Source organism: Belonocnema kinseyi, chromosome 10 (genome assembly GCF_010883055.1).
Source record: "Belonocnema kinseyi isolate 2016_QV_RU_SX_M_011 chromosome 10, B_treatae_v1, whole genome shotgun sequence".
Taxonomy (NCBI): domain Eukaryota; kingdom Metazoa; phylum Arthropoda; class Insecta; order Hymenoptera; family Cynipidae; genus Belonocnema; species Belonocnema kinseyi.
The window spans coordinates 8748249-8770597 of NC_046666.1; the positions used below are offsets into that span (position 1 = coordinate 8748249).

At 26.5% G+C, this 22349-nt stretch overlaps 1 protein-coding gene across 3 annotated transcripts in view; it reads left to right on the plus strand.

The window, feature by feature from the left end:
• The window catches only part of LOC117181671 (nidogen-like), a 107537-nt gene that overhangs the window by 66657 nt on the left and 18531 nt on the right, over window positions 1-22349 (plus strand). Inside the window, exons 10-15 of one of the 3 annotated variants that reach the window (XM_033374578.1) lie at window positions 544-645; window positions 5409-5561; window positions 10362-10499; window positions 15044-15169; window positions 15291-15413; window positions 18848-19191. In XM_033374578.1, the coding sequence (XP_033230469.1) occupies window positions 544-645; window positions 5409-5561; window positions 10362-10499; window positions 15044-15169; window positions 15291-15413; window positions 18848-19191 (986 nt within the window). The remainder of the gene's footprint in view (window positions 1-543; window positions 646-5408; window positions 5562-10361; window positions 10500-15043; window positions 15170-15290; window positions 15414-18847; window positions 19192-22349) is intronic. The other 2 variants (XM_033374579.1, XM_033374580.1) reach the window with 2 other exon arrangements.

Below are 22349 nucleotides of genomic sequence, written 5' to 3' on the forward strand. Positions count from 1 at the left end.
GAACTCTAATCGGAACTCCTGGAACTGTTGACAATTTTTTTAAATTATGTAATTTTCAAAATGTTATAAATTTGATGTTTTTCATTACTTTGAAATTAATTTTTCGCAGAAGTTCAGAACTCTTTCGGAACTGAAGTATTGTGCAAAACATAATTCTGAAAAGTGGGTGGATGACTATTTTTATTTTTTTGTTCGTAAAATTTGTCGCAAAAATTCTTGACAAGCATGAGGAACTTCAGAACTATGCTGTATCTACTCAAAAATCTAAACAAAATTCCAGTTTTCAAAAATTGTAGGGAACTTAAACTTAGCCTCAAATTTAGAAAAAAATCAATTTTTGACCCACTCTAACACCATAAATATTTTTAGAAGTCATCGAGAATTCCAGAACTATCCACTGCGATGTCAAAACTCTAAAAAAAAATTAAAAATTTGAAAGTGAGGGTATGATCAGAATTTAAAAAAATTGAAAAATTGATTTCAATTTAATAAAATCCAAATTTTGATACACTTTATCGTTTTATTTGAATTTTGAAATTTTAGCAACTTCCTGCAATGTCGAAAACAATTGCTCTCCATTCGGTCTCTGCAGTTACGATGGTAACAGGCAAATTCACGTTTGCACTTGCCAACCAGGTTACACTGGTAAGTAGGGAATAAAAAATAATTTTTAATTTTCGTTTAAATTTAATAATTTATACAATCTGAAATTCCAGATTGAGTGAGGCAAAATAAAAAAAATTTACATTCGAAAATGATTACTGCTGAAAAGTTACTTCGTTTTACTATAAAAATTAAAAACTAATGCAAGTAAAATAATATAATCTATACCAAGTTCCAAGTCTAAACTCGAATATAAGATAAAATTATTTAAATAATTATATTCTATGAAATCCAATGGTTTTTAATTGAAAGTACCAATTTTCGGTAAAAAGAATGCCGAAAAAACAAAATTGTGTATTTAATTATTCTGATTGAGAATCAGAAAATTGTTATTATTTTTGTTATTAAAAATGCCAATTGTCGGCAAAAAACGTTATCATCACATAACAGACAATTGCTCCATTTAAACGTTTTTGTTTAAAATAACCAATTTCCTACAATTCTACAAAAAAATTTTTTTTCATATTATGATTTTTTACTCAAAAATACTGATTTCTGTTGCAAAACGTAAACAAAATCTAAACATTTTCAAAATTGGTTAATTTTCTCTAAAATCTAATTCTTTTTTCAAATAAAAATACAAACCAATGAAAAACACTAACGTAATCCAAAAATGTTAAAATATTTTAAAATCTTGTTCAAATTTCATTTTTTTAAGCAAAAATGATTGGACTTGAATCTAGTTATTTTTGTTTAAGAATACAAATTTCAGGTAAAAAATATCAGCATAACCTAAGCTTGTTGGAAATTATAAATGTTCTTTTAAATCTAATAATTTGTATTTAAGATAACCGATTATCTGTGAAAAACGTTAATGTAACCTGAAACGGTTCAAAATTTCAAATCTCGTTCAAACTATAACGATTTTAGTTTTAAAATACCATTTTTTTGTGTAAAACGTCAACGTAACCTAAAATTGTTTTTTAAAAATATGACCCTTTACAAAACAACTATTTTTGTAAAAAATGTCAAATTCCGGTTTAAAAACGCAAAAAAAAACAAAATTAAAATTGTTAGACAATTTGTATTCTTCAAAATTATTAAAAATTTAATTTAAAATACTCATTTCCGGTGTAAAATGACCAAATAACTTAAATTCCGTACAAAAAAGGGTTTTGTAGCTTACTATGACCCTAATAAATTCGTTCAAACTTCTGCATCCTTTACTTTCCCTTCCCTACTCCCCCTAATTTTCCCTCTTCTTTCCTACTTCCCCTCTTTTACTTACCCTTCGCTACCCCACCCTTCCCTAAATGATTCCTCCTTTTTGCCCCTTTCCCTTCATTTTCTTAGCTAAAACTCCCCTTTCCTTACATCCCTTACCCAGACATAATTCCCCCACCGCTACTCACCCGCACTATAATAGTAGCCGTCCCTTCACTTCCCTTTCTGCCCTCCCTAACTTCCACGCACTTCCTCTTCTTAGTCTTTTCTCATTTCCCCTAACTTCCTCTACCTTTTCCTACCCTTATTTCTCCTCATTTCCCCTTCTATCCCAATTTTTATTTTCCGCTACTTCTCCTAGTATACCTCTGCATTCCCCCTCACTTGTTTACTCTCCCTCCCTTTACGTGCCCCACATCCCTCCCCTCATTTCCCTCAACTTCCCTTAATTCACCTTCTCTCATGAACTCTTATTTCCTCTACCTTCCCTTCTCATATTTCGCCTTATTTCCTCTACCTTCCCTTCTCATATTTCCCCTTAGTTCCTCTACTTCCTATTTTTAATTTTTCCTCAATTTCCCTAGTTTCCCTCCCATAATTTCCACTTATTTCACCTCACTGATCCCACCCTTAATTTATCCTAATTTTTCTACACCTCCCCTACCCTTATTTTCCTTTGATCTAATTTTCCTGCCCTTATTTCTCCTCACTTTCCCCAGTCACCCACTCATCATTTTCCCATAATTTCTCTTATTTGACTTCCCTTAATTTTCCTTCACTTTCCTACTTCCCCTTACCCTATTTTCTCCTATTCGCCATTCCTACCATCACTTCCTATTACATACCCTACTTCCCTCCAATAACTGACTCTGCTTCTCTTTTCATTTCAGCTCACAGCCCCTACTTTCTCTCCCTTAATTTCCATTAATTTCGCCTTACTTCCTTATTTCCATTTTTCATAATTTCCCTAACTTTGCCTCCGCTCACTTCCCATTACACCCCCTTATTCTCTCTTCTTATTTCATCTTTTGCCTCACTTTGCCCTAATTTCTACTAGTTTCCCCTCAATTCCCCACCCGAATTTTTTCTAATTTACCTACACTTCCCCTACTCTTATTTCTCCTTGATTCCTCATCCATATTTCCCCTAATTTCCCTCCTCTTATTGTTTCTCCTAAAAGAAAGACACAGTGGACACAGTGGGGAAATGCACCTTTTTTGGGCAAAAATCAACAGCAATTTGTAATTTAACAACAAAGTTTTAAAAAACAATTTATAAACATTTCAGTTACCGTTTCTGTGAAGGTTTTCAGATTTATCGATATAGGCCATGAGCCAATGTAATGACTATTTAAAAATAATGTCCAGTAGATGAGAGTAAGAGAAGAATTGTTTATAATTTTTTGAACAAACTATTGAACAATAGTTTTTTTGTGATTTGCTATGATTGCTTATTTTAAATCCATAGATTTTGTATCAAATTTGACAGGTAGTAATTTTCGCTTATAATTATTAAAATATAGCTGCTGTTTACCAATTATTTCAACAATTTTTCTAAAGAAATGCACACTTTAACTATTTTTGTATGAATAGGCTTCTTTTTTGCGGAATCAACTTGAAATGTTTTGCTAAATACCCCTTTCTATCATATTTTTTATAATTAAAAATACTGCTAATTATGTAAACAATTTTTATAAACAAATGCAAATTTTTAAAGTTTTTTTATAACTAGGCGTAATTTTTTGCGGAATGGACTAGAAATGCCACCCAGCGACTTCCCACTATTATATTTTCCATCGTGACAATAACTGTTAATTATATTAACAACTTTTATAAACAAATTCTTATTCTCACCATTTTTTTAATGAATAGGCTTCATTTTTTTTTGCTGAATCAAGTCAAAAGGTTTTGGAAAAGACTCTTCGCTGCCATATTTTTCATAATCATAATAGTTATTGATTATATAAATAGTTCTTATAAACAAATGCAAGGTTTTCATAATTGTTTCATGATTAGGCCTAATTTTTGTCTAAAGAAATAAAAGCTTCTATCAATTTTAAATATATGACAGGAAGAAGCTACTTTTATTATGAAAAATGTGGCAGCAAGGAGTCTTTGGCAAAAAATTTCGGGCTGGTTCATCAAAAAATGAACCCTATTAATGAGAAAATTGTGAAAATGTGCATTTGTTTCTTATAATTGTTTATAAAAATTGTTTAGATAATTAACAGTTTTTGTCACTTTGAGAAGTATGATGGCAAGGTGTCCCTGAAAGAAATTATTGGTTTATTTTGCAAAAAAATTAGCGCCTATTCAGAAAAAAAATTGTTAATATCTGAATTTATTTATGAAAATTGTTTAAATAATTTGCAGAAGCAGCTATTCTTAACAAAATGTAAGCGCACATTATTAAATGTCACATTTCATACGAAATAAAAGGACTTATAAGAGCTAATCTTTGCGAATCATGAAAAAATCTTTTTTTTTTAAATTTGGCTATAATATTATAAACAATTTTTTTGCATTCTAACCTACTCGATATTACTTTTAATTAGTTATTAAATTGAATTTTTGTTCTGTTCTAACTAATATTGAAATATTTTTAAAAAACTGTATCACCGAAAAGTTTGACAAAAAAGATTCTTAAATTTGTTGTTAAATAACAACGTAAAATTTTTATAAATTGCAAGCGTTCTTTTAAACTATATTATTTTATATTAAAATTCTTTTTTTTTAATTTCCATAAAAAAACAGGAACATAAAAAATGCAGGGGAAACTCCCTACAATGGATAGTGCAACCTACAGTGAATAATCGTTAATTAAAGATACCATTATTTATAAAATAATCAATTAAATTCCAGTAATAGCTATAAGACACTATACATGTTCACAAATCAAATTTTATTTTTTTATTTGTGCTCCTAATCATTAATTAATGATTATTTACTGTAGGTTGCATTATCCAATGTAGTAAGGTTTCCCCTATAATATTTTAAATAATTAATTGGATAATTTGAAAGGCTCTGTCTATAATTAAAAGTTTGTTAACACAAATTTTAAATTAAAATTCAAGTTCATGGAGTTTTCTAAAATTGAAAGCTTTTGAATTAAATTCATATTTGAATTTAAAAAATCTGAAAGAAGAAATTGATGGGCAGTAAGGAAGGCATTAGGGAAACCTTCCTACAGTAGATTATCATTAATTTGAAGCACAAATAAAAGAAAAATAATTATTATGAATGTAAATTTTTGAATACGTATAGTGTCTTAACTATTACTTCAATTAAATTAATTATTTTACGTAAATTAGTATTTTTAATTAATGATTATCCCCTTTAATAATATTTTACCTCAATTAAAGGCTCGAAAAACAGACCCGAAGGAGCGCTCGAGCAGTATCAAGGAGTGGGGATGACGCGCAGAAAACGTTTTCTGCGCGTCATCCCCTCTCCTGGCTATTGCTCGAGCGCTCGTTCGGATCTGCTTTCCGAGCCTTCGATTTATTCAAATATGTTTGTTTATTGTTTAAATATTGCTTAAATGATGTTTTATAGAAAAAATAATTATGAATTTAATTTTAGGAAATGGATATGACTGCTATCCAGACTCAGAAGATCCCGAAAAACCACAACCACAATGTATGCTTGGAGTTTGTTTATGCCCAATTGGTTGGTCCTACCGCGACGAAGAATGCATAAAACAAGCTGATAATACTGGAAGCACTTCATCTGATAGTAAGTAGGAAAAAAAATGATCAAAATTCAATTTCATTTATCGCCAAACTGGGGTGGACGAAAACGGAAGTAGAGCATTTTTAATTAAAGCGGAATGTAATCACCTTATGGAATGTTTTTATGAATAAATTTACACGACCACACTTATTGCACGAGCCCAACAAGCTAAAGCAATCTTAAAACAAAAATTTCAGAAAAATAAGAATATTATCAAACCAATGCAAAAATGTATGGGGCCGTTCAAAAACTACGGCATGGTATTTCTCACATTTTTTCCAACCCTCCCATTCAATCGTCAATAAAATATTGGAATAATAGGAAAAATAATAGAGTAATACATGTTTTTTAAATAAAATTAATGAATATGTTTTTTAATTTTAAAGGTATTTCTCAATAAAAAGGATAATTTTCAATCCAAAAGATTAATTTTTTTTTATCAAAAGAGATGAATTTTCTACGAAAGAGTTGAGTTTCAAAACTAACATTTTCAACTAAGAAAGATGACTTTTTAAACAAATAATCGAATCTTAACAAAAAAAATTAACTTGGGATAAAACATTTGCGTTTACAACCAAATGGTTGAATCCTTAACCAAAAACTTATTGGCCAACAAGGATGAAACTACAATCAAAAACAAACTTTCTATTTAAAAAGAAGAATTTGAAAATAAAAATGGAATTTTCCACCCAAAAAGATGACTTTTTACAAAACTACTTAAATTTTCAATAAATAGTGGAATTTTCTATCAAATAATTCAATGTTAAACCTACAAAGATCATTTTTAACAAACTAATCGATTTTTCAAACAAAAACGAATTAACGCTAATGAAAGGCAAGTTGCATTTTGTAAACTAATAATCAAATCTTCAAGTCAAAAAAAAACTAATTTTTTTAGAAGACATTTTCATTTTCAACTAAGAAATTCGAATTTTCGACAAAAAAAAACGAATTTACATTCCAAAGGTCCAACTTTCTCTTGAAAAAGAAGAATTTCAAAACAAAAGTTAAATTTTCGATCCAATAAAAAATTTAATTTTACCAAACTAGTTGAATTTTCCAAAAAATAATTAAATTTTTAACAAAATAGTTAAATTTTTAACCAGATCATTGAATTTTGAACCTGCAAAGATGAATTTTCAAAAAATTTTCGAATTTTCAACAACAACAAAATTAACTTTAACAAAAGACAGTTGGATTTTAAAACAATTAATCGAATCTTCAACCAAGAAATTTAAAAAAAATTGAATTTGCAATACAAAGAACGAACTTTCTATTCAAGAAGACAAATTTGCAACAAAAAAGGTGAATTTTCGACTCAAAGAGAGGACTTTTTGATCAAATAGTTCAATTTTCATAAAAATATTAAATTTTCATCAAAGTAATGTAATTTTTAACCAAAAAAATTGAATTTTGAACCTGAAACGATGAATGTTCGAGAAAATGGTTGAATTTTTAAACCAAAAAGAATTAACTCTGATGAAAGACATTTGCATTCTGTAAGCTAAAAAACGATTTTTAGAGAAGACAGTTGAATTTTCAAACGTTCGACTCAAAAAGAGGATTTTTAAACAAAAAAAATTGAATTTTTAATCAAATACTTGAATTTTAAACCTAAGAATACGAATGTTGAACAAAATGGTCGAATTTTCAAAAGAAAAACATTGATCTTCAACAAAAAATGGTTAAAAAAAAATACCCTTTTTAGAAGGCAAATAAATTTTCAATCTAAAAGGACGAATTTTCTTTCCAAAGAAGACAAATGTTAAAGAAAAAGTTAATTTTTCGACCAAAAAATATAACTTGTTAACAAACTAGTTAAATTTTCTACAAAATAATTCAATTTTCAACAAAATAGTTTAATTAAAAAAAAAAACATTTCTTAATCAAATTGTTGAATTTTCAATTAAAAATTATAAATTCACAAAAAAATGTAATAGTTCATTTTGCAACAGAAAAAAATTTTAATTTGAAATAAAAAAAACAGTTGGATTGCACCAAAAAATCCGAATTTCAAAGAAATTAAATAAATCCATAACGAAAATAGATTAATTTTTATCCAAACAGTTGCACTTTAACCAAAAAACATCAGAAGCTCTACCAAAGGAAATTGTTTTTCAAGTAGGAAAGATTTTTCATTTTTAAAAAATCGAGCAAATTGTTGGATTTTCAAGCCGAAGCGGCGAATTTTTAACCAACTTTAATGTTTTAGCCAAAGAGACGATTTTTCAATTCAAACAGACTAATTTTCAACAAAGCTGTTGATTTTTCAAACAAAAAAGATTTATTTTCAACAAAATAGTTCAGTTTTCAAATAAAATGATGAAAGTTAAAAAAGAAAGTTTCACTTTCTTACAGGAAGTTGCATTTTTAATAAAAAAAAGATAAATTCTGGACGAAAATTAAAAATTAATTTTTGATATAAAAGGACGAAAATTTTTACGAAAATAATTCAATTTTTAATAGGGTAATGTGCAGTTTAAAAATTGATTTGAAACAATTGTTTTTAAGTTATTTCACTTTCAACCAAATAATTGCATTTCCAATCACTAAGTCTAATTTTTTTAGCCAAAAAGGATAAATTCACAACAAATCATATATATTTTCAACCAAATTGTCAAATTGCCAACCAAAAACGATTTATATTCAAGCAATAATGGAATATTTAAATTTTCGCTTAAAAAAAAATATATAATTTTTAACAAGAAAACAGAATACATTTTCAACAAAATTTTTTAATTTTTAACCAAAGAGATGAATATTCGACTAATAAAGTAAACCTTTACAAAGTATTTTAGCTTTTAAACAAATAGTTGAATTTTCAATTTATAAGATTAATTTTCTACAAAAAAGTAAATTTACAACAAGATACATCCATTTTTTAAAAATTATTTGAATTTTCAACCAATAAGCTTAAATTTTCAATTCATTATTTAATAATGGAGGTTTCAACTAAAAAAATATAAATTTTGAACCGAAAATGGAATAGTTTAAATATCAATTTAAAAAAATTAATTTTCAACAAAATGTTTTAATTTCCAAAAAATATATTAAACTTTTAACGAAGTAATTCAGCTTTAATCCATGCATTTGCAAAACTGTCCATTTTTAACCAAAAATAAAATAGTTTAATTATCAGTTTAAAAATGAATTTTTAACAAAAAAGACGAATTTATAACAAAACACATAACTTTTTCATCAATTTGTTTAATTTGTAACTGAAAACATATTTCACTTATCACATAAAAAAATTAATTTTCATTAAAATAAAATTTTCAACCAATAAAATTAATTTTTGAAAAAGTAGTTCAACTTTCAATCAAGTAGTTGAATTTTCAATAAAGAATATTAATTTTCGACAAAAAAGGCGAATTTACAACAAAAAAACCTATACATTTTTACCAAATTGTTAAATATTTAACTGAAAACGATTAATTTTCAACCAATTATAAAATATTTAATTTTCCAATTAACAAAAATTAATGCTCGACCAAAAAAAAATCAAGAGTTTTCCACAAAATAGTTCCATTTCCAACCAATCAAACAAAACAGTTCAAATTTCAACCAAAAAAGGTTGATTTACAACAAAATACATCAATTTTCTACCAAATTGTGACATTTTCAATTAAAAATGATTAATTTTCAAACAATAATGGAATATTTAATTTTACAGTTAAAAAAATTAATTTTCAACAACAAAAGACTTTTTAACAAAGATTGAAACTTCAACCAATAAAATGAATGTTTCAACAAAGTATTTCAATATTTGAAATACATCAATTTTCTACCAAATTCTTAAATTTTATCTAGAAATGATTAATTTCCAACTAATAATGGAATATTTAAGTTTTTACTTAAGAAAATTAATTTTTTTAAATTAACAACATGATTAAATGTTCAACCAGAAAGTGAAATTTTAAATCAAAAAAGTTTAATTAACAACAAAATACATCAATTTTCTACTAAATTATTAAATTTTTTTACTAAAAACGATTAATTTTCAACCAATTATGGAATACTTAATTTTGTAGAAGCTGACAAAAAAATTAATTTTTTTAACTGAAAAATTAAATATACCATTATTGTTTGAAAATGATTCGTTTTTAATTGAAAATGTATCAATCATTTGCAATTCAAAACGATTAATTTTCAAACAATAATGGAGTAATTTTTTTTAAATCAACAAAAAGATTCAATGCTCAACCAGAAAGTTGAATTTTTAACCAAAAATAATGTTAAATTTTTAAATAAAAACGATTAATTTTCAACAAATTATAGTATATTTAATTTTTCAGGAAGCGACAAAAAACAAGAATTTTCAATAAAATAGTTAGGTCTTCAACCATAAAATAAATATTTAACCATGTAGTTCAACTTTCAACCAAAACAAATGAGTTTTGAACCAAATATATCATCGTAGACTTTTCAATTAAAAATTGGTTTAATTTTCAATTAAAACATTTAAGGAAAAAGAGGTGGTGTTTTGTCAAACCATTTTTTTCAGAGAAAAAAAAGCGGGGGAGGGGTATCAGAATAGCGGAAATAGTGTAAAGTCTGTATTCAGATGCCTCACTTGTAAAATAAAATCGCTAATTAAAAATTTGTCAATAATTTCAAAAAATTCTTATTCACACTAATATTTTCCATGTGTGATATCATATTTTGCATCCCCCCCTCTTCCTAACAGAGTGGCATCGTTTTTGAAAGGCCCCTATTATGCCCAATAATTGTTCAGCTAAAAATGATAATTTTTCCCTGAATTTAACTCACGATTGAATTTGGATGCTGCATCCTGCATTTTAGTATTGGCACGTCCGCTTCCGGAATGCTTCGAGGAATACTGCATATGTCCCTGGGGATACGATTATGAAGAAGTAGAGGAAATTTGCATTCCCCAAGAAGGATACGAACTCGAGACGAAAGGTCCTTCCGGATCCCACTGTACGAACTTGCCTGGCTTTAAGTTGCTTTCTCGCTCATTAAATTATTATTATTTTTTCCGCTTTTGCATGTTTGATGCCAAACTGATCGTTCAGATTCGGTCGCTTTCAAATTTAATTTCAAAAGCTTCAAAAAAAGACACTCTCGAATTTACAAGGGGCATCTACATAGCATGGACAGCGATGGGAGTGTTTCAACTTCCACTTATAGAAGGCAGTGGCACCCGAAAATCGTAACCGAAAATTCAGGGTTCGATTCCTGCTGTCAACACTTTTTTCCCAATTTTTTTTTTCATTGAGATTTATTTTTTATTTTAATTGAGTATTATATTTATTTATATAAAGCCAAAACATTAATTTGTAACCATTTTTTTCATCTGAAAAAATTAGTTTGTTTAATTTTCCGAAGCCAATATTTCAAGAATAAGACAGTGCCGCAACATTTGAAAAAATTCATATTCCATTTACATACTACTTTATTTCACTATTCCTTTATATTTATTTTATTCTTATTATATTTCTTTTATATATTTTATTTTTATCTCGTACGAAAAATGGCTAACAATTAATACGTTTGCTTGACTTAAATAAATTTATTATTAAATTGCAATAAAAACAATTGGTGAAAAATTGCGGTAGCAGGAATCGAGCCAGGACTTTCCGGTTACGAACCCGGACCGCTGGCTCTTGATCTAACTGGGAATGGAAGGACACTTGAATCGCGGTTCATGTAAAATGCGTAAATTTTTTTATCCGTTTTTTTTTTAATTTAATGGTTTAAAAAAAGACACTCTCGGATTTAGACAAAATAAAAGTCCCATTTGAAGACATTCGAACGTGGACATTTTAAAATATTTAACTCGAGGAATTTTAATTTAAAACGCTTCCGATTTCAAAATTTCTACAATTTCCGTTTTGAGTATTCAAACATCAAAATTAAATTTATTCGAAATTCAAAAGTAGAATATAACGAACATTCCAAGATTATTTTCAAAGATACTATTACTCAAGTACAATTATTTTTGCAGAGTTTACAAATTTTAAATTACTTCAATTAGAAATGTCAAGTTGAAAAGTGTCAAAAATAGCCTATTAATTAAATTGACTGCTACAAAATATTTAAACATAATAACAAATAAAAGTAAACAATTCCGCTGATCGAAAAAAAATTATAAAATATTGGAATTCCAAATTCACAAATTTTTGGTAACTATTTCCAATTACATAAATAATATAGAAAAATATTCAAAATTTATTCCGCGTGGCAGATGATTTTAAAAGATTTTTATTTTTTTTGTTTGATATCAAAAGTAGAAAAACCATTTTTTTTAATTTAAAGGGTTTTTTTTCGAGAAATATTTGAAGATTGGCTACAATTTGTCACTTGATTTACTCTAAATTTGAAGAATTTATAAACAAAAAGAATTTTTCTATTGAATTAATAAACCTTATTAAATCATTTTTTATTTTATAAATCACTTTTGCAAACAATTATCCACATCGGTTATTTATTAAGAATGAATAAGTTTTTTCTACTGAATCGATAAAAAATTATTTTAAAATGTCACTTAGTTATCACATTTATTCAATTAATAACAATTTATAATTGTTTAACAAACCTAATTAACAAATGTACTAGTACGCTTTTTTGCAAAATCCTTCACCGCAATGAAATATAAATAACTAATTTTCAAACTTATAAGGACACTTAATAACAATTTCTTATTGTTTAAACAAACTAATAAAATATTTTCTGTCTATGAGATTTTTAATAACAATAACAATAGGTGATCGTTATCTAAGTGTCTAGAGAGAAAGTTTTAAAATGAATTATTAACAGTTTCTTAAGTTAAAAATACAATGTTTAAAATTTGAAAAATAGCCAAATAGTACATTTGTTAATTAATTTTGTACAAGCAGCATAAATTTTTATATGGTGACTAAATATGATAACCAAATGTAATTTTCGAGTGATTTATAGTGAATTCCGTAGAAAAAATTTTATTTGTTTTATCGCAAATAGCTCAATAATCAATTTTTCATACAATTTTTTTATGAAATAGCAAATTCTCTTATAACTTTTATTAACACATACTATAAAAATTTGTTTTGTCTACAAATTTGTTTATAACTAATTCAACAAATTTTTAAATATTTGTCTTGCAACAAGAAAATTTGTTTGTAACGGTGTTTCACTGATTCTACGTATCTTGAAACGAATCCACATATTTTTCAAAAACAGTACTACTCTTCTGAATTCAATTTTTATCCTATTCTTGTTATTGTATAAAAAAAAAATTAATTTTTTTAATCTGTTCCATGAAATTATTGCGGAATCTTATTAGATTTAATTTTCTTGAATTTCCATTATTTCATTATAGAAGTTTATATATTTAAGGAATGTAAGTATTTAATTTAGGATTAAACCAATTGTTATAAACAAATCATATAAAAAATTATTTGGATACAATGTTAAAACGCAGAAAATTTTTTTAAGATTAAAATTGCTTCAATATCCCACAGGAGTAATCTTCACAATGAAAATAACAATAAATTAAAAATAAATATTATTATCAACATTTCAATAAACAAATTTTACATTTTTGGTTTTTGCCGATCTCACTACATAAAAATCAATTGTCAATTGAAATTTAAAAACGTATAAAAATGTTAACGTTAAACATTGTTATTATTAATAATTATATTATAAACAACATACAAAATATAGCATTTTTTAATGAAAAATTGTTACTTTTAATGGATTTTTAAGTAGGTTGATGAGAAAAAAAACTTCAGATCGAAAAAATTCAAAAAATTTTTATTTATTTCTGAAAATGTTTATAAAAACATCCATTGTTAATTTATGGTTATTTTATATTCTAAACGTTACTTTTACTGGAAATTTAAACATTTTCACTTTTAAAAGTTCTCTTCTGCTGTCGAGTACCGCATTCAAGCAATTGTTTATATAATTTGTTTATAACACAATGTTTTAAAAAAGGTTGAATTTTAATAAAGCATTGCTTATTATTTTAAGAAGAACGTTCTATACAACTCTACTACTGAAAATTTTGAAAAAATTAGATAATATTCTAATTTATATATTTGTTTAAAAAATGCTTCCTTTAAAAAAAATGTTTTTACTATTTCAGCCATATAAAAGTTTATTTTCAAAATTAGGAATACTAGAGTTGTAGAGAATTTTTGCCATAAAAATAAACCATCTTTTATTGAAATTCAACCATTTTAATTTGAATTGTAAGAAGCGATAGTAAGGTAAAATTCAATTCCAAAAAACATTTTTCTAAAATAATTTTTGTTTGAAAATTTAAACATTTTTTCTTAAAAATAATGATTTTTATTTGAAATGGCATTATTAGTAATATTATTTTGATTTTTAAAATCATTTAAAAAGTATTTCTTGCAGGCGTCTAATTTTTGGCACGATAACTACCTTAAATAATGAAGCCCACAGAATGAAATTTAAAAATCAGGCTTAGTGTTATTCCGAAGCATTTAATATTGAGATTTAAAAAAACATCGAAATCAGTAGAGAATTCTCGGCTGTAGTGAATTGTGAACAGTAAATTCCCAATCCAGCCTACTGTGGGACGCTTCCCTAGCGGAGCGCATGACCGTTCCGTTCACTCGGTCCGCTAGGGCATATTTTTAACCGTTTTCACATTTATTCACAATTTCACATGGAACTCAACACTCTTTTTAACTTTTTACACATTTATATTTATATATTTTTATTTAGTTATGTGTCAAAAAGTTCATAGTAGTAATAATAATAAATAATATCCATGTGAAATTGTGAATAAATGTGAAAAGAGATGAAAATATGCCCTAGCGGACTCAGTGAACGGGACGATTACTATGTGTTCACTGTACGGTCATGAAATTGCATAACCGTTCCCTTCACGCGGTCCGCTAGGAAAGTGCCGAGAAATTCAAATTAAGTAGTAACCCTACCTGACGTGTTGAACGGAGCGTTTTAAGCAAATGCGTGACCGTAACGTATTTGCTTAACCGCTTCGTTCTTAAGGTCCGCTAGGGTTACTTCTAGAATTCAATTCCTCGTGACTTCCCTAGCGTACCGCATAAAATGACCTCATAGTAACTTTTCTGTTCACTGGGCCCACTAAAAGGCATATTTTTATCCGTTTTCGCATTTATTCACAATTTCAGATAAAACTAAATACTTTTTTTTATCTTTTTTATTTATTTTTATGTCAGTTTGCCGCATATAGCTTTTAATTCTTAATTTTTTGACACAAGTACATCAATATAAAATTATAAAAAGATCAAAAGAGTTTTGAGTTCTATGCGAAATTGTGAATAAATTTGAAAAAGGATGGAAATATGCCCTACCGGATGCAGTCCGCTAGGGCTCCGTAACCGTTATATTCGAAACGTCCGCTAGGGGTAATCCTCAATTTGAATTTGTCACTTCCTGAACAAGTTGTCCACTAATTTAAAATAAGAAAGTTGACATGAACATTTTTCTTTGCAATATCCATAATCGCACCTGCTTATCTCCAGTATCATGCAACGTGGTGAATAGGTGCCACCCTTATGCATCATGCGTCTACGACACAATTAATTCAGAGTACGCCTGTCAGTGCAATTCCGATTACGATGGTGATGGAATCGAGTGTACGAAGCGAGGTACGTAATTTGCATCCAGCTTTCAAAAAATCATGGATTTCCTTCAGAGTCCTTTTATTTGAGGTACGTTTCTAATATTAAAAAAAAAATCATTTTCAATCTTCATCAATTCCCTGAACAGAAATCTCCTGTCAAGATGTCGACATTTGCGACCCCAATGCCTCCTGCCGAAACGACGATACTTTCGCCCGATGTGTCTGCAATCCAGGATTCAAGGGAGATGGATCCGAATGCAAACCGATTGGTCCTTTATTTTTTTATTCTTTTTCACGCTAGAAATTTAAGAAAAATTATATAACTAATTGATAAATTAGTTTTAGTAGAATATCCCTGGTGCAAGTTTTAGATAGAAATGAATTCCGAAACAATACCAATTATTCCGAAACTGTACCAATTATACCAAAACAATACCACTTATTTTATAACAATACCAATTATTCCGAAACAATACCAATTCTTTGTTAACAGTACCAATTATTCCGAAACAATACCAATTATTCCGAAACAATACCAATTATTCCGAAACAATGCCAATTATTTCGTAACAATACCAATCATTCCGAAACAGTGCAAAGTCGGATTAATCTTATCTGAATTTGCAATCCGAATGAATCCGATTCAATCCAAACTCAGATTTATTCGGATTGAAAATTAAGTTTTGATCAATCCTGGTTCGAACTCAATCAGATTAAAAATTTAGTTCTGATTGAATCAGAGTAATTTTTAAACGGTTTTTATCGATACGGGTACATAATTCAGACTGGTTCGTATAGGATTGCTTTTTTAAAACTTTTGCCAGGAATATTATATTTTCAAATTAATTTCATCAATTATCGGGCTTCAAAATTATATTATTTTCAATAAATAACACACTAAATGTACAGAAAATGGTTTTTTCCAAAATCATAAAATTGGAAATTGGATATCAATAATTCGAAAGAAAATTCTTAGACAAAGGACAAATATTGCTACAGATTTTGACAAAATTCGAATTTTCACAAGTGTTTTAATAGAAAAACTTGGTTTTGTGTATTCAGGATTTTTAAGCTTTTTTAGCATCCCCCAAATATAAAGGATCCCTTAAAATAAATGCAACTTATAAGAATTAATAATATATTAATATAATCATAATAAATTATTGAATTTAATATGAATTTAAATTTATGCGGTAAATAATTCTGATGAGCGAAAAACCTACTTAGCCAACATTAATTTTTAAAAAGTTGGGGAATTTTATTGTTCAGGGAAAAGTCAGGGATGTAAAAAAAAAGTATTGCATAACTGTCAAGCAAAATAATTTTGAAATTTCTCAATTTTAATTTAAAATTGTTTTACTCGGCTTCTAAAATATTCCAGGTTAATTTTTATATTTATATTTTTTTGCAGTTTCTTTCTCCTGAAGATTATATTTTTAATTACAAATTTTTTTTTTAAATTCAACAAATTTGTTAAAGATTCATCCTTTCTGGACGAAATGTAATCCATTTCTCTCGAAAATTCAACTACCTTGTTGAAAATTCAACCTATTTCAAAGAAAATTTACTTGTTGCTTAAAATTCATATTTTGATGCTTAAAGTGACCTGAAATCTTTTTTGTATGAAAATTTAACTATTTTTTTTAAATTTGTCTTTTCATTTAAAAATGTATCTATTTTAGGAGAAATTAAATTTTTCTTGGATACACATGCAACTGTTTGGTTTAAAATTTAACAATTTGGTTGAACCGTCATCCTTTATGCTCGAAAATTCAACTATTTTGTTGGAAATTCAACTATTTCGTAAAAAATTCAACTATTTTCGTAGACAAAATTTTAATTCATATTTTTTGTGTTAAAGAGTTTAATGAAATATTTTTTTGATATAAATTCCACCATTCATAAAAAATGTAATCTTATTAAAAAATGCATCCATTTTGGTAGAAATTGCAACTTTTTTGGATAAAAATGCAACCATGTGGATGAAAATTCAACAAATTTGTTAGTCATTCTTTTTTGTTGAAAATTCATCTTTTTGGGTTGAAAATTCAAATATCTTCGTAGAAAAGTTACTTCTTGTTTAAAATTTATATTTTGGTACTGAAAAGTCAACGAAAATATTTTTGCATGAAAATTTAACTTTTTTTTTAATTTGTCATTTTTAATAAAAAATTCATCTATTTTAGTAGAAATTTCATTTTTTTGGATAAAAATGCAACTGTTTGGTTGAAAATTAATCTTTTTTTGAACATTTTTGTTGAACCACTTGGTTAAGAAATACTTTTTGTTAAAGATTCATATTTTCAGTTCAAAATTCATCTCTTTGGTTGAAAGTTCAACTATTTTGCTAAAAATTAATGTTTTTTTAATTGAAAATTTAACTGCGTGGATGAAAGTTAACTACTTTGTTAAAAAAAAAATCAATGAAGGCTTATCTCTTTTTTTGAAAATTTAACTATTTCGTTAACAATCATATTTTTTGTTAAAAATTGATATTTTCTTATTGAAAATCCATTATTTACGCAATAAATTCGTCTTTTGGCTTGAAGGTTCGATAATATCTAAATGAACATTTTTTTCATTCTTAACTAAACAATCTTTATTTGTTAAAAATTCGTCTTTTTGGTTTTAAAATTCTGGTTCTAAAATAAAATTTCATATTTTTTATTAAAATATCAACTATAACACTTTTTTGAGACAGCATCTTTTTAGGTTGAAAATTCAATTATTTTGTCGGAAGTTTAATTCTTTTGTTGAATAATCAAGTATTTTCTTAAACTTTCATCTTTTATGGTAGAATAATCTTTTTTTTTCAATAAATAAATTTGAAAGTTTTTAAATTTTATTTTGAAATATTGTATCATTTCGTTTATAAAATATCTCATGTCAAAAATATTACAAAATTAAAATGCTGGTACTTGAATGTAAATTTTCAGGGAAAATAAAAAATTGGTCAAGGAAAAATCATAGAATTTTCAAAACAGAGTTTTCGCTCTGCAAATGTAAAAATAAAAAAATATGCAAATATACAAATATAAAAAATAAATAAAACCCCCATTATTTTGGAAATTTCGATTACTTTACTTCAATGTTTATAAGATATTAAACCTATTCTTAATATAAATTTAAACTTTCCCTTGTAGGGGGCGCTTCCTGCAGTAATTTTAAACCGATTTCTCAATCCAGAAGTTTAATAAAAAAAATATCCCGCGGTTTTGTTTGTTAAATAATGTCAATTTCCTTACTTGAATATTTAAAGGATACCAAAACCACCCTCAGTTAGGGAATCAAGTTCGGATGAGTCTATATGAAGAATCGTCCAAATTGTATTCTATTTTATTGAGCAGTCAAATTAGAAATTTTGACAAAAAGCCATTATCTGTAAATTTGAAGGCTCGGAAAGCAGATCCAAACGAGCGTTCGAGGAGTGGAGATGGCTCGCAGAAAACGTGACAAAAGACCGTTCAGTCTTCTTCGCGGTTCCTGCGCGTTATTCCCACTCCTGGCTACTAATCGAGCGCTCGTTCGGTTCTGCTTTCCAAACCTTCATTTGGTGTAGGTTTCTTCAAATGCCTACACAATAATTCAACCAAAATAATGTTTGCAAACAAATTTTCGTGTAGAGTTTGTATTCAGTATTCATGTTTCATTCAATTCGTTTACAATTTTTTTATTCTTCACTCAACATTTTTTTTTTTAATAGATGATTGCGATGATCATACGGATTGCGGAAGCAACGAAAGGTGTCAATACAATCCTGCAATTTCTCGATACGAATGTTCCTGCGTACCAGGATACAGCAAAGTTGACTCTCAATGTGTCTTATCAGATTGCTCAACAAATCCATCTCTTTGCCACGTGAATGCCCAATGTGCAACTTCCAACGAAGGTGGTTTTAAATGTGTCTGTGTGAGTGGATATCGTGGGGATGGTATCAATCAATGTCTCGAAGAACACATTGGATGCAATGTGGTCAATAATTGTGGAAGAAATTCTGTTTGTGGATTCAATCAGACTTCTTCCAAATACACCTGCGTTTGCCAACCGGTTTGTATTTCTACCATAAAGCGGGCCTAAGAGGGACAAAAAACGGGGGGAAATCCTTGTTCCAAGCAAAAATTCGTCAAAATTTAAAAGTTCCTTCTACCAAATTTAAAAAAAAAGAAAATACTTTAAGTAGTTTTTAGAGTAGAAGCAGTATTTCGAGAAGGAAATATTTCTGAATTTTAATATAATCTTTTTCCTTAAAAAATCAACTAATTTTGTTTAACAGCTAAACTCTTTGGCTTGAAATTAATTTTGTTATTGGAAGATTCGTCATTTTTATTTAAAATTCCTCTCTTTTTAAAAATATAACTGCTTTGATGAAAATCAAGTTTTCAACTAAAAAATGAAATTCCAGCAGAAAATTGAACTATTATTCTGAAAATGCGATTTTTTTCTTTAGAATTTGATTTTTAACGGAAAATTTAACTATTCTATTTCTGGTTGCAATTTCATCGTTTTTTTATTAAACTTTAACTATTTGTTTAAAAATTAAACTCTTTTTTGAAATGTTATATGATTTGTGGAAAATTCATATTTTTTTTTATAAAATTAATCTTTTTGGTTAAACATTTATATTTTTGGTAGATTTTAAAATCAATTATTTCAGATTAATATTAATTATTTTAGTTGAAAATGTTCTTCAGTTTGCTTGAAAGTTAATTTTTTCCACTAAAAATGTAACCGTTTCACTTTGGCTGAAAAATTCATCTTTTCTAGTTCAAATATAAACAATTTATATCTAAATTTGTCGATTTTAATTAAAAATTCATTTATTTCGTTGAAAATTCACGTATTTTTTTTAAAAAACTAATTTTTTGGCAGAAAATCCACTTTTGTCGTCGAAAATTATTTTTTTCTCTAAAAGTTAATCTCATTGTTTTTGTTGGTAATTCGAGTATTCCATGTAAATATTCATCATTATAACTTCTTTTTAATTTTACTTATTTTGGTTGAAACTTTAACTACCTTTTTTGAAAATTTAACTATTTAGATGAAAATTGATCTTTATGATTGAAAAATCGCCTCCTTGGCTTCAATATTAAGCTTCGTTAAAAATTAGCCTCTGGCTTGAAAATCCCACAATTTGATCGAACTATTTTCTCTTTCTTGAATGAAAACTATTCCCTGGTTTAAAAAAGTATCTCTTTAGTAGAAATTTTTATCTTTTTTAGTTAAAATTGCAACTGTTTGGAAAAAAATTAATTTGTTTTTCATAAGGATTTATTTAATTCGTTGGAAATTTTGTTGTTGTTGTTGAATTCAATTTCTTTTTGTTCAAATTAAAATTTTTTTTGTTGCAATATCAACAATTACATTTTTCGTTATGAAATCATCATTTATTGTTGAAAATTCAACTATTTTAATATTTAACTATTTTAATTTAAAAAATAAACTCTTTTGGTGAAAATTAATTTTTTTGTTGATTCATAATTTTCATCAAAAATCCACTTATTTGGTTAAAAAATGAGCTATTTTATTGAAAGTTTGATTCTTGTTTGGTTGAAAATAATTTTTTTCTTAAACTGAAATACTATTTCAGTTAAAAATTCGATAATTCATGTTTAAATTTCATTTTTTTCTTGTATAAAACTGATATTTTTTAGTTGAAGATTGGTCATTTTAATTGAAAATTTATTTCTTTTTAGAAATGTAACTGCTTTGTTGAAAATCAATTTTTTAACTAAAAATTCAACTTCCAGCAGAAAATTCAACTATTTTTCTGAAGATACGATTTTTTTTAAGAATTAGATTCTTAACGGAAAATTTAACTATTCTATTTTTGGTTGAAATTTCATATTTATTATGAAGCTTTAATTATTTGTTTAAAAATTTATATTTTTTATTTCAAAATTAAACTCTTTTTTGAAATTTTATATAATTTGTGGAAAATTCATATTTTTTGTATAAAATTAATCTTCTTGGTTAAACATTTATATTTTTGGTAGATTTTAAAATCAATTATTTCAGATTAATATTAATTATTTTAGTTGAAAATATTCTTCAGTTTGCTTGAAAGTTAATTTTTTCAACTAAAAATGTAACCGTTTCACTTTGGGTGAAATACTAATCTTTTCTAGTTCAAATATAAACAATTTAGATGTAAATTTGTCGATTTTAATTGAAAATTCATTTATTTCGTTGAAAATTCACATATTTTGTTTTTAAAAAAATACTTTTTTGTTAAAAAATCGACTTTTTTGGTAGAAAATGATTTTTTTCTTTACAAGTTAATCTCAAAAATTCTTTTTTTGTTGGTTATTTAAGTATTCCATTTAAATATTCATCATTATAACTTTTTTTCAATTATTTTTTTTTATTTTCATCATTTTGGTTGAAAATTGAACCACCTTTTTTGAAAATTTAACTATTTTATTGGAAATTAGTATTTACGATTGAAAAATCGTCTCCTTGGCTTAAAAATTAAGCATTGCTAAAAATTAGCATCTTTGGCTTGAAAATCCATCAATTTGGTCGACTTATTTTTTCTCTCTTGAATGAAAACTATTTCCTGATTGAAAAATTATCTCTTAGGTAAAAGTGTTAATAATTTTTGGTTAAAATTGCAACTGTTTGGGTAAAAATTACTTTCTTTTTTATAAGGATTTCTTAAATTTGTTGAAAATTTGGATTTTTGGTTGAATTCAATTGCTTTTTGTTTAAAATTGAAATCTTTTGTTGCAATGTCAACTATTACATTTTTTATTAAAATTTCAACTATTTCATTGAAAATTGATCTTTTTTATTAAAAAAATAAACTCTTCTGTTGAAAATTAATTTTTCTATTGATGATTCATAAATTGAATTAAAAATTCATTTCTTTGGTTGAAAAATGAGCTGTTTTATTGAAAGTTTCTTTCTTTTTTGGTTAAAAATCATTTTGTTTTTAAACTGAAAATACTATTTCAGTTGAATATTCCATAATTTGTTAAAATTTTATTTTTTTGTTGTATAAAACTCATCATTTTTAGTTGAATATTCGTCTTTTTTGTTGAACATCGATTTTCATCACTTAAAACTTAATTATTTAAGTTTTGGTAGACAATTTGTCTTTTTTAGTAAAAACTATTTTTTGTTTTTAAATTTCAACTGTTTTAGTTGGGGATTCATTGTTTTAGCTGAAAACTAATTTTTTGTTTAAAATTGAACTATTATGGTTG